Below are 13,784 nucleotides of genomic sequence, written 5' to 3' on the forward strand. Positions count from 1 at the left end.
GAGCTCCAGGTTCTCAGCTGTTGTGCTGCTCAGGCCAAGAGAGATCAGTTTCTACCAGATGGGAAAAGGTTTCAGTACTATTAGCTGGGAACTCCAGCTAAACCCTGTTATCTGCCTCTTATCAATCAGTCATGCTACATTACAGAATATTCCAGTGAGTGCTAAGCATGAACTTTGCACTTAACCATGAGGAATTAAATCAAGACTGTTTCTTATGCTACAATATAGAAGCCTGTCTATAATAATATGGGGCTATATCAAACTGGGATTTTTGCTGTGTGCTGTCTGCTTCCATAGGAATTTTGGGAATTTGACATCAGCATTCACAAATGTACAAGGGTAGATGACAATCATAAGCTTGGTGGTCCCTAATTAGGTAAGTTCTGGTAGTATTTTGGGGGAAACTCAAAGCTAGAAAACGACTGCCTCGATTTGGTGGTCATTTGAGGTTTCCTCTGTATCATTACAACCATGCAAAGTTTTCAGATATGCTGAATGACTCAACAGGATCATTCAGGCTCTGTTTCATTCTCTGACAACACATTTTAGAAAGAGCCATTTGCCCAGTGACTAGGAAAGAACTGCAGAAAAACTTCATCTTCTTCCTAGTCTGTGGAGAATTGGGAAGGAATAATAGATTATATTGGAAAGTAAGAAGTCTCATGCTAAATCTTCAAGGTCTTTCCATCAAGGATGGGAAATAGCCTTGGAGCATGAGGACTTATCACCCTTCCCAGAATCTGCAGCACAAACTATTCAATATTCTTATGCCTGGTGGAATTGTCTGCTTTGTTTCCTGGACCTGTTCCCATAGTGTAGTTGGCGAGTCTGTTGGTTAGACAGAGCTGTGACTCAAGAGGCAGGATATCTTGGTTTTTGTTTAGGGACACCACTATTAATGAGAAGTGGGGATTGGATGACTATTTTGGGGAAGTGCAGTTTAGAACTGAGGTATCAGATTCCTGGATTCTCTTCCTAACTGTGAGAGGGTGGTTGAAGATGATGTCTTAAAGTAGTGGTTGCAGTAGGGAAGAGTGTGGTCTTTGCCATCCATCATGAAAAGGGTTAGGGGAACTGTTATCTGAATACTGGTTCTTCCCCCCCCCCTTTTCAGGTATATGAAAGCCATAACTAGTCTCTTTGATTTGATAACTTGTCTCATCTGAAAATGAAGGTCAGAGAAACATAAGAACATAAGAACAGCCCCACTGGATCAGGCCATAGGCCCATCTAGTCCAGCTTCCTGTATCTCACAGCGGCCCACCAAATGCCCCAGGGAGCACACCAGATAACAAGAGACCTCATCCTGGTGCTCTCCCCTACATCTGGCATTCTGACTTAACCCATTCCTAAAATCAGGAGGTTGCGCATACACATCATGGCTTGTACCCCATAATGGATTTTTCCTCCAGAAATTCGTCCAATCCCCTTTTAAAGGCGTCTAGGCTAGACGCCAGCACCACATCCTGTGGCAAGGAGTTCCACAGACCGACCACGCGCTGAGTAAAGAAGTATTTTCTTTTGTCTGTCCTAACCCGCCCAACACTCAATTTTAGTGGATGTCCCCTGGTTCTGGTATTATGTGAGAGTGTAAAGAGCATCTCCCTATCCACTCTGTCCATCCCCTGCATAATTTTGTATGTCTCAATCATGTCCCCCCTCAAGCGTCTCTTTTCTAGGCTGAAGAGGCCCAAACGCCGTAGCCTTTCCTCATAAGGAAGGTGCCCCAGCCCCGTAATCATCTTAGTTGCTCTCTTTTGCACCTTTTCCATTTCCACTATGTCTTTTTTGAGATGCGGCGACCAGAACTGGACACAATACTCCAGGTGTGGCCTTACCATCGATTTGTACAACGGCATTATAATACTAACCGTTTTGTTCTCAATACCCTTCCTAATGATCCCAAGCATAGAATTGGCCTTCTTCACTGCCACCGCACATTGGGTCGACACTTTCATCGACCTGTCCACCACCACCCCAAGATCTCTCTCCTGATCTGTCACAGACAGCTCAGAACCCATCAGCCTATATCTAAAGTTTTGATTTTTTGCCCCAATGTGCATGACTTTACACTTACTGACATTGAAGCGCATCTGCCATTTTGCTGCCCATTCTGCCAGTCTGGAGAGATCCTTCTGGAGCTCCTCACAATCACTTCTGGTCTTTACCACTCGGAAAAGTTTGGTGTCGTCTGCAAACTTAGCCACTTCACTGCTCAACCCTGTCTCCAGGTCATTTATGAAGAGGTTGAAAAGCACCGGTCCCAGGACAGATCCTTGGGGCACACCGCTTTTCACCTCTCTCCATTGTGAAAATTGCCCATTGACAACCACTCTCTGCTTCCTGGCCTCCAACCAGTTCTCAATCCACGAGAGGACCTGTCCTCTAATTCCCTGACTGTGGAGTTTTTTCAGTAGCCTTTGGTGAGGGACCGTGTCAAACGCCTTCTGAAAGTCCAGATATATAATGTCCACGGGTTCTCCCGCATCCACATGCCTGTTGACCTTTTCAAAGAATTCTATAAGGTTTGTGAGGCAAGACTTACCCTTACAGAAGCCTTGCTGACTCTCCCTCAGCAAGGCCTGTTCGTCTATGTGTTTTGTGATCCTATCTTTGATGAGGCATTCCACCATCTTACCTGGTATGGATGTTAGGCTGACCGGCCTATAGTTTCCCGGGTCCCCCCTCTTTCCCTTTTTAAAAATAGGCGTGACATTTGCTATCCTCCAATCTTCTGGCACCGTGGCCATTTTGAGGGACAAGTTGCATACCTTAGTCAAGAGATCTGCAACTTCATTCTTCAATTCCTTAATAACCCTTGGGTGTATGCCATCAGGGCCCGGTGACTTATTGATCTTTAATTTATCAATGAGGTCTGAAACATCTTCTCTTTTAACCTCTATCTGACTTAACTCCTCGGTCAGGAGGGGCCGTTCGGGCAGCGGTATCTGCCCGAGGTCTTCTGCCGTGAAGACAGATGCAAAGAACTCATTTAATTTCTCTGCCATCTCTAAGTCTCCTTTTATCTCCCCTTTCCCTCCCTCACCATCCAGAGGGCCAACCGCTTCTCTGGCGGGTTTCCTGCTTCTAACATATTTGAAGAAGCTTTTATTGTTCCCCTTAATGTTGCTGGCCATGCGTTCCTCATAGTCTCGCTTGGCCTCCCCTATCACCTTCTTACATTTCTTTTGCCACAGTTTATGTTCCTTTTTATTCTCTTCATTAGGGAAAGACTTCCATTTACGGAAGGAAGCTTCCTTGCCCTTCACAGCCTCTCTAACTTGGCTGGTTAGCCATGCGGGCACCCTCCTGGATTTAGTGGAACCCTTCTTTCTTTGCGGTATACACCTCTGCTGGGCCTCTATTACTGTTGTTTTAAGCAGCCTCCATGCACTCTGGAGAGACTGGACTCTTTTTACCCTCCCTTTCAACCTCCTTCTAACCAGCCTCCTCATTTGAGGGAAGTCCGCCCGTCGGAAGTCAAGGGTTTTTGTTAGAGATTTGCCTGGTATTCTTCCCCCAACGTGCACGTCAAAACGGATCGCAGCATGATCACTGTTCCCCAATGGCTCTGTAACATTGACATCTCTAACCAGGTCCTGCGTACCGCACAAAATTAAATCCAGAGTCACCTGTCCTCTGGTGAAAGAAAGATTCTTTCGACTGCCAGCTAGCTGGCTTTTCTTAGGGCTTTAGGGCATTCTTAGACCTATTAGTTGCTTTTCTTTTTATAGCAATTCTGAGTGCTGGTCTCAGAGGGAGAACTCTCTCAGTGAGTAAAATTGGGAGCAGCTCACAACTTGTTTTGTATGGTGCATTAGGCTACTCTCTAAGCAGATTTTAAGGCTGGTCTTTTAAGGCTGAACTTTTAAAGCTGCTGTGTGGTCTAATCAGACCATTGGTCCCTCTTGCTCATTTTTTGGTAACTCTGTCAGTGGTGTTGGGAAGGAGTCTTTCACAGCAATACCTGGAGATGCCAGGAATTTAGCTCTGAACATTGTGCATGCAAAGGAGCCATTTTGCTGTGGTCCCTCTTCATCAGTGCATTCCCTTTCTTATTTAACTGAGGGGCAGGAGAGGGCTCACCAGTCACCTTCTTTAAAATGTGGTCCATAGAATAAACCAGGTTGACGCAATGACCTGGCTGTGGAGAATGGTGGGTCATACTTTGTGACCTTTTCTTGATACATTTTCTTGGTCTCTGTTGTTAACTTAGATCTGTTTATTTTATGGAATTGGATTTTATTGTGCTTAGTACGATTTTGTTTGCCGTTTTGAGATCAATTCAGATGAAAGGCTGGGTATAAATGTAAATTAAATAAATCTTGCATGTTTTTCAGAGGAAATGAAAGACAGCACATAAGAAAACAATCTCATATGCAGCATAATTTAGCTAAAATGTTGGCTTACCTAGAGCGGGAAAATGCCAGTATCCTTACAATTACATATATTTAGTTGCTCATAGTTTATCCCTGCTAACTGGGTAAAGAGGCATTCTTTCAAGTGGTACTTTTCCTCTTATATTTAGCAAAGGAAGAGTAACTGCCCCTCTTTACCCCAGCACAGGGTGTTTTTTAATGGCTGTTCGCTGGTGTTCTTCTTTCTCTTTTTAGATTGTGAGCCCTTTTGGGACAGGAAGCCATTTAGTTATTTGATTTTGTCTGTAAACCGCTTTGTGAACTTTTTTTGTTGAAAAACTGTATATAAAATATTCTTAATAATAATAAAAATAATAATGCATCCCTTTCATGTGCAACTAAAAGAAAAGATCTTGTTCAGGTTTTTTAATGACCTCATGAATCAAGGGACTTGAGCCAAATCACTTGACTTGACTTTGAATGAAAAAAAAATGGAACAAAGGCTAGAGGAGAATACTTGCCCACTTGAGAAAAATGAACATTTGTGGTACATGCAGATGGATGTTCTTTGAGTGACAAGCCTTTTGTGGAAGCACACGCACTGCATACATCCTTCTCTCCCAGATTCTCAGAGAACATGGATGTGGTGGAAATCCCTGATATGTCACCTCTTTTTCAGCCATTTTCCCACCCATTCGGACATTCCTGTTGCCTCAGAGGCTTCTGTGATGTCTCCGCATCATGAAGAGAGACCTGAGGTATTCAGATGCAGGAACCATATTGTTCTCCTGTTTATTCTTTGTCTTGCCCCCCATCTTACAATTAAACCATGAACTTGACTTTAAGCTAGCCCATTGGATTGTGAACCCATCTGATTCTCAAGAGCAGAAAAGCTGGGGACTTGGGTGACCCTAGGTCACCCTCATTCGCCTGTGGCAGGGAATCCTCTGTCTTTCCCTGTGCCGCAATAAAAAAAGTGCTGGATTGATTTATCTCAACAAGCCATTGTCTCCTGACAGTCATGGCACCAGTTGCACCTCTCTAAAGCTCCTCATCTCCTTCCTGTCAGCAATATATATTCATATACTAAGAACATAAGAACAGCCCCACTGGATCAGGCCATAGGCCCATCTAGTCCAGCTTCCTGTATCTCACAGCGGCCCACCAAATGCCACAGGGAGCACACCAGATAACAAGAGACCTCATCCTGGTGCCCTCCCTTGCATCTGGCATTCTGACATAACCCATTTCTAAAATCAGGAGGTTGCGCATACACATCATGGCTTGTACCCCATAATGGATTTTTCCTCCAGAAACTTGTCCAATCCCCTTTTAAAGGCGTCTAGGCTAGACGCCAGCACCACATCCTGTGGCAAGGAGTTCCACAGACAGACCACACGCTGAGTAAAGAAATATTTTCTTTTGTCTGTCCTAACCCGCCCAACACTCAATTTTAGTGGATGTCCCCTGGTTCTGGTATTATGTGAGAGTGTAAAGAGCATCTCCCTATCCACTCTGTCCATCCCCTGCATAATTTTGTATGTCTCAATCATGTCCCCCCTCAGGCGTCTCTTTTCTAGGCTGAAGAGGCCCAAATGCCGTAGCCTTTCCTCATAAGGAAAGTGCCCCAGCCCCGTAATCATCTTAGTCGCTCTCTTTTGCACCTTTTCCATTTCCACTATGTCTTTTTTGAGATATGGCGACCAGAACTGGACACAATACTCCAGGTGTGGCCTTACCATAGATTTGTACAACGGCATTATAATACTAGCCGTTTTGTTCTCAATACCCTTCCTAATGATCCCAAGCATAGAATTGGCCTTCTTCACTGCCGCCGCACATTGGGTTGATACTTTCATCGACCTGTCCGCCACCACCCCAAGATCTCTCTCCTGATCTGTCACAGACAGCTCAGAACCCATCAGCCTATATCTAAAGTTTTGATTTTTTGCCCCAATGTGCATGACTTTACACTTACTGACATTGAAGCGCATCTGCCATTTTGCTGCCCATTCTGCCAGTCTGGAGAGATCCTTCAGGAGCTCCTCACAATCACTTCTGGTCTTCACCACTCGGAAAAGTTTGGTGTCATCTGCAAACTTAGCCACTTCACTGCTCAACCCTGTCTCCAGGTCATTTATGAAGAGGTTGAAAAGCACCGGTCCCAGGACAGATCCTTGGGGCACACCGCTTTTCACCTCTCTCCATTGTGAAAATTGCCCATTGACAACCACTCTCTGCTTCCTGGCCTCCAACCAGTTCTCAATCCATGAGAGGACCTGTCCTCTAATTCCCTGACTGTGGAGTTTTTTCAGTAGCCTTTTTTCAGTAGCAAATTATACTGCAAATTTACCTGCTCTCTTGAAAAGTATTTTGTGGTATATGGAGCCCCCAATAGAAGGACAGTGGGTGAAAATAGTCTGAAAAGCCTGAAGAAGGCAAAGAAACCTTGCCTACATAGCCAAACAGCAAACTGCACATAGGTTAGCAACTGGAAATTGGTAGGCTGCACATTCAGCCTAAATAGTGCAGGATCAGATGTATGTATTTCCTTCAGTCTCTTAAGGCTGTGCAGATGGAAAAAGCACTTTTGCCTGGCTCTGTGCTAGATCATGACTTTTGCAACATATTGACTGTATAACTGACGTCTTGCTGTATTGTAATCAAAAGCATTTGTCTTTTTAAGCCTCAGCTCTCAATCATGGAAAACCCAGCTTCATGTATGTTTTTGGAGATGGCTATAGCGCCATGTTCTTTCTCTGTGGAACTTAGCATAAAACCCACATGGATCAGGCAAACACACAAAAATTTTGCAGCAGAGATATTTTTTTTTAAAAAAAAACACAAATGTGTGCATTTTCTTTTGTGGTCCTGTTTTTCTCTCTCACCCTCCTAAGGGTGTTAATGAAGGGGCACATGGAGCAGCATGGCTAGCATTAATTCACTTTTCCAACATTGTCCAAAGTAGTCTCCTTCGTCCTTGCCCTGACCTTTTGTACTGCAGTGCCGGCTGCGCTGCATTAGGGTCAGCTCTGACTCTGAAGGAAGTGTGGGTGAGTCAGCAGCTCTGTTTCCTGCCTTGCATCAGGAGATGTCCTGAATGAGCAGTGAGGCCTCTCAGACTGATCTGGCCAGATTCCAACTCAGCTGTGAAACTAATTCCACATACATGCTCTAGGCTGCAAGAAAACCCGAGCTGTTGTTCTCTTCCGCATCCCCACAATGGATTGTGATCTCCATAGAGAATTGGTCTTGGGTACTTTACTGATCCTTGGAAAAGATTTTCAACTGTATCTTTGAGATTCTCATCCAGCAACAGTTCTTTTTTTTTTTTCCCTTAGGGATGCTTGTTTTCCTTGTAGCCTATTGAACAGATCTTCTATGCAGCCTAATACAGTAACTTCTCTGACCAGTGCAGCCAGATCATTGTAAACGTGTATGTAAAACGTAGGTGTAGGTGCATATGTGTTTACAGCAGATCTGACTGAGTTTAGTCCTTGAAGTCCTTAGTCTTAAGCCATTTTTGCCCAACGTTGCATATAGAGAGCCAGGGTAGTGTAGTGGTTTGGAAGGTGGACTCGGACCTGGAAGATTCAAGTTCAAATCCCCCTTCAGCCACGAAGCTTCCTGGTGACCTTGGGTCAGTCACGTTCTCTCAGCCTCACCTACCTCACAGGGTTGTTATGAGGAAAAAAGGAGGGGAGCAACCACGTACACCACCCTGAGCTCTTTGGAAGAAGGGCTGTATAAAAATGTAATAAATATGCAACAGGGATCTAATGTGCACGCCTGTGGTCTGGGCCGAAATGGGTTAATAATGGCCCCCTTCTATACTTGGAAATTCCTATGCTTCTCTCTTCCAACTAAAATTGCCTTCCCAAATGAGTGGAAATCTTACATTCTCTACTTGTAACTGGTCCCATCAGTCTATTCAGTTCCTATAGATGAGCTTGTGCAATCCACTAATAAATGCAGATCACAGTGTGGCACAAGTAGAGGTGCCGACAATGCAGATCACTTAGTGTTCACACCTATATTTGTTTTGCTATGTAAACCACTTCTGTTGTTGAAAAGTAGTATTGAAATAATCGTTGTCATCCTAACTGCCTGCTTCTCACTTCTTCTCTGCTTAATTGACAAAACTGACTTTTTGATCAGTTGCTTTCTGTTGGCAGCTGGACCAAATCTCCCATTTATGTAAGAACATATGTGAAAGAACCCTTGGGCTGAGCGTTGCCTAGGTGGAGAGAAGCTCCATTGTTATTTCCTCCACTTTCAAAGATTCATAGTTTTGGTGGATACCATTACTAGGATGTTGGGCAGGAGTTTGTTTTGAGTTTTATTTATTTAGATTTATATTTTGCTTTCCACTATATGGTCCTTGAAGTAGCTTTCAGTAAATATTATGCTGTGTTTTTAAAAGAGAGTGAATCTTTCAAAGATGAAGATACTCCAGAGTTCTCTTCATTATTTATTCTGAGATTTTCCACTGACAGAAAACTGTGGGTCTAAATGTGCTGTTACCAAATAAAGAACCAGGCACGTTAGATATTGAACTCTCCAAATGCTCAAGTACAGCTAACATGACATGGAAGAGGATGGAAAGGAGGATAGTTTTTAATCCAGTGTTTGCTATTATGAAGAAAAGGTTACAAATAATTTAACACTGCACAAGATATCCCATTCAGAGTGACAAGGAAGAATTGTGCCAGACCCTGGGAAAGAAGGAATGTTGCAAAGGAGCACATAGCAATGTCTCTTTGGTAGATAATGTAAGGATCTGACTTTCACATATCCTCTGGTAACATTTGTCTTGCCTTGTGCCCCAAAAGTAGTGAGCTAAAGAAACTCTTTTGCCCTTGGTCATGGGTATGTGGGTGACCTGATGGCCTTATCCTGCTAAATCACTCAGAAGGGGGATGGCGTGTGGCAAAGCAGCAGCAGAGGGCATAAGGGCCCCCTCATTGCTCCTTTTTGTCATGGCCTGTGTTCCGGTAGTGCAAGCAAATACAGGAACTCTGTTAGGAAGTGGTTTGTTTGCACACAGGCTGGAAGAGCCGTTTGAATCAACAGGCAGGAAGTGAGGGTGTAGTCAGCACACAGTTACAAGTGCGGGTGGCCTGCTGTGCGTTTCTTGGGGCAAGGATGTCTCTTTCGGAGCCAGACACAAATTCTGAACATGATCTAGAGGTACTCCCTTTTGAAGGGAAATATTGGGAGGCTGGGAAAAGATTTTACCGTTTCTCTCCTTCCTGTTGCTTTGGAGTAACTGAACAACTGGGGAGGGCAGCAACTGGTATGTGTGGCAAGCAAAGAGATTAAGGAATATATCAATAGCGCAGTAAAGAGAGAGCAGGAATTAGGCAGGAAGAATGCTACAGTGTAAATATGAGATTTGCTAAAATGTAAGTGGGTGTGCGCACATATTATGGAGTATATTTGTAGCTTGAGAACTGTGCAGGCCTGTCAACAAATGGCTGTATGACTTGCAGTATGCCCTACTGTGCATCTGCCTGTATAGGTACATCATGTTAAGGATGTATGTATGCATTCTCCTATACATGATAGGGAATGGTTGCATTTAAATATAAAACAAACAGAAAGTAGTATAACTGTGTACAAGAAGCATGAGTATGTGTGTTAATTGTTTTTTAATGCCAGCTCTGGAATGTAGATATCCAGTATGTAGGCTTTTGATTTGCTTTGAAATGCAGATTATCTGTACCTTGCCTTTCTCAAAACCCTTTAACTCCAGCATTTTCATGAGGAATGCTTCTGCTCTCCTTTATTTCTATAAAAAGATAATTCCTGGTTAATTGGAGTACATCTTTGGGGTGTACTGTTCTTCTCCTTAGCAGTTGTTTCCCTAGTAAACAGACTGCACAGATCCTCTGCATTGTTTCCTGTGTATCTGTGTGGACTTTCAGCCCTCAGTTTGGCTGTACTTATCGTAAGAGGCGACTGAACAACCACTGGGTAGATGGGACTCCTTAGCTTGGGAAGGCAGCTCATCGGAGAGAAGGAAAACTCTGATCCCAAACCTCCACTGCCTTGTGGCTACATCCAGTTATGGAAAAGGCTTCAGGAGTCAACCTCGAGGCAAAATCCAGAGCCGGAGTCCCTGAGGCAGTTCATGGCTGAACACAGTCACTTTCTGGCAACTCCTGCAACGCCGCTAGAACCAACCATATTGGCCTCTGCCTTTCCATTGGACCATTTCAGCGACGTGGAGAGGGGGGATTTGCTGCATGGGAAACAGTCAGTCCTCCATATCTACTTTACCCAGGCTTTGCGCTCTGGAGAGGACACTCTGTTCCAGCACCACCATTCAGAGCGCGATACCATAGTCTTCCGAGACTGAAGGATGCCAATGCAATGTGTGGACTTTTGAATGGATACAGTTTTCTGTTGTGCTCCCTGGGCCACTTGTTTTGTCATAAGCACCTGTATAACGGCTACTTCAGTAACTTGATGAGCTATCTAAATAATGCTTCCTATAAAACTGAATGTGCCGAGTTCTCACCTGGGTTGCTATCTTGTAGCTGTAGCACAGCAGCCTAGAAGCTAGAACCAGAAGGAATGGGCAATACAGCATGGCAGATTCTAAGTTGATATCCTTCTGACTAGTGTTGTTGAGAGAGTGCTTTTAATTTTGGTTTAGCCTCTTAATCCTCATCCCCTACTGATACAAAGCCTAAGTGATTGTAACTGCATTTATGTATATTCCCCCAGTGCCCTTGTTTATCTTCTTCTCCCATCTGCTCTGTTTCCCCATGTCAAAATTTAGATTGCAGTCTCTTTGGGGCATGGATCTGTCTCTTTGCTTGGATTATTCTGTATTCAATGACCTGTATACAGACCTGTATAAACAGTAGTAATAATTTGCAAAGGCTTCTGCAGCCCTTATTTTATTTTGTTCTTGCAGCAACTCTGTGATGACTCAGGCTTATGCACGGTTTACCCAAAGTGCTGATGCTTTTCAAGAAGGCAATGACTGAATAGGGTTCTCAATCCAGATCCAAAGCTATTGGGAAGGATTTGACACATTTGGGTTGCAATCCTAAGCATGGATATTTTCAATCACATTTACTAGGGACTAGTTTGTAACTGCAGTTTAGCAGGAACTTGCCATTTTTGCCCAAGAAGCTTACAGTATAACACTGTGAAGAAAGATTTGTTTTCTTAACTAAGCACATAGTGTAAGATGTTTCCATATTTCCTTCCATCTCTGGTGAAGCACCCATAGAACAGCTAAGATTCTGTACAGCCAGCATGTTGGACACTGTGCTGCCCTGCACACCAGGTTTTTGTATAGTCCATTGATTGCAAGCACAATTTTGGGAACAGATTGAGAGAGACTTGAGAATCTAAATACCGCCCTTGTGAAACAAAGCAAAGATCACAGAAGTTCTCAAGAGATTCATAACCTTCATCACAAGGGGTTTTCTTAAAGGAGTTACACAGTTTTCTGCTAAATTGCTCCAAGTACGCTAAACTGGAGTAAAAGGGATATATAGTGGTCAGGGTCAGAACTTCTCCCCTCCCCCGCTGGCTCTGGGTAGGGAGCTTTTAGTCCAGCACTAAACTTCTGAACTCTAGTTTTGAGAAAAGAGTCCAAGCCCATGGCTACTACTGGAATGGAACAGAGGCCGGAATTATTGATAACTCCTGGCCAAGTAGCAAATCAACATCCACTATAGTATGTCTTCCTCTCTTTGTTTTTTTCCTAGTTAGGATGACTAGTTTGCTTATACAATTTTCATAAAATATTTAGAGAAGAGGGAGCTTGCACACATACACTACGCAAGTCTACATAGTGCTTTAGTGTTCAAAGTATTTAATATATATTATTACTAATTCTCACAGCATCCCTAAAACAATAAATATTATTTTACCTGCATTTCAAATTGGGGACTGAGAATGGTGACTTACCTAAGGGCACCAAGAGCATAGGCTGGATGAATTTTAAATCGAGACAGTTTAAATAACTGGTTTAAAAGACTAAGAAAGAAAATGCCAATGTAAAACCCTGATTTAAATATTTATGTTTTGAAATAGGATTCTTGCATATTGCCTGGTTGGTTGCTATAATGGTTAAAGCATTTGCTTTTGCAACTAAATAGAACTGTCTACCTTGCAGCCTAATGCACTGAACAATTATGTCTGCTCAAAGGCAAGAGACATATTTGTGTTTGGCTCTCTGTCTACACATGCAGGGATAGAAAGCAAGATTATTTGCTGGAAGGCTGGCTGCAGACCTATGCACATACCTGGAAATAAATGTCCTTATAGACCGGGGTGCCCAAATCCTGGCCCAGGGGCCACTTGTGGCCCTTGGGGGCTCCCAGTCTGATCCACAAGAAGCCCCTGGTCTCCAATGAGCCTCTGCTCCGCCAGAGACTTGCTGGAGCCCATGCTGGCCCAACACAACTGCTGTCAGCATGAGGGTGGCCGTTCGACCTCTCACGTGACCTGCGAGCCGAGGGCTCACTCCACTGCTTGCTGTTTCATGTGTGTGATGCAGCAGCGGCAGCAAAGGAAAGGCCAGCCTTACTTTGTGTGAGGCCTTTTATAGGCCTTGAGCAATCATAAGACCTTTGTTGAGTCATATAAGTTCCATCTCTAATATATTCATTTATGTAAATTTATGTAAATTTATTCCAATTTGAAATGTAAATTAATTCTTTGTTTTTCCTGACCCCTGACACAGTGTCAGAGAGATGATGTGGCCCTCCTGCCAAAAAGTTTGGACACCCCTGTTATAGACTTATGGTTTTCAGCCTTTTTAATCTCACAGCACACTGACAAGGTACTAAAATGGTCAAGGCACACCATCCGTTTTTTGATAATTGATAAGGCACATCACACTGCTGGCAGGGGACTCACATCCCCCAATGACCCTACTAATCTATGACCTTCCCCCAAACTCCTGCAGCACATCTGCAGACCATTCACAGCACACCAGTGTGCCATGGCACAATGGTTGAAAATGGGTGTTGTAGCCCAATCTTATGTACATTAACTCAGAAGTCAAGTATCTAGAATTTTGAGAAGCAAGGGCTAATAGCAACTGAGCAAATTGTGTTTTTTCCCCCCATGAAATGGAAAGTAAATGTCCATGGTTTCTGGTTAGTTGTCATAAATGTTTGTAATTTTGAGAACTGAATACACTGAACTCAGGTAGTTGATTAATATTCAACAGCCCAATCCTAACCGACTTTCCAGTATAAATGCAGCTGCAGTGCAGATTTAAGGTAAGGGAACAAATGTTCCCTTTACTTTAGGAAGCCTCTGTTAGAGGCCCCCCATTGTCATGGCCCCCCATTGTCATGGCTGCATCAGCACTGGAAAGCTAATTAGGACTGGGCTGAAAGAGGAATACCAGATCACCTGTATGGGTTCCAGTGTTAATTATGAAGGTTCTGA

At 43.6% G+C, this 13,784-nt stretch overlaps 1 protein-coding gene across 2 annotated transcripts in view; it reads left to right on the forward strand.

The window, feature by feature from the left end:
- Window positions 1-13,784, forward strand: part of PKN1 (protein kinase N1) — an 83,769-nt gene that overhangs the window by 37,319 nt on the left and 32,666 nt on the right. The window contains exon 1 of one of the 2 annotated variants that reach the window (XM_066613582.1): window positions 9,465-9,548. The exons of the other annotated variant lie outside the window; for it this stretch is intronic. Within the exon in view, the coding sequence (XP_066469679.1) occupies window positions 9,504-9,548 (45 nt within the window). The 5' untranslated portion in view covers window positions 9,465-9,503. Of the gene's footprint in view, window positions 1-9,464; window positions 9,549-13,784 lie in introns of those variants that run through there. 2 annotated transcript variants of the gene reach the window in all.

This window comes from Tiliqua scincoides, chromosome 2 (assembly GCF_035046505.1).
Source record: "Tiliqua scincoides isolate rTilSci1 chromosome 2, rTilSci1.hap2, whole genome shotgun sequence".
Taxonomy (NCBI): Eukaryota; Metazoa; Chordata; class Lepidosauria; order Squamata; family Scincidae; genus Tiliqua; species Tiliqua scincoides.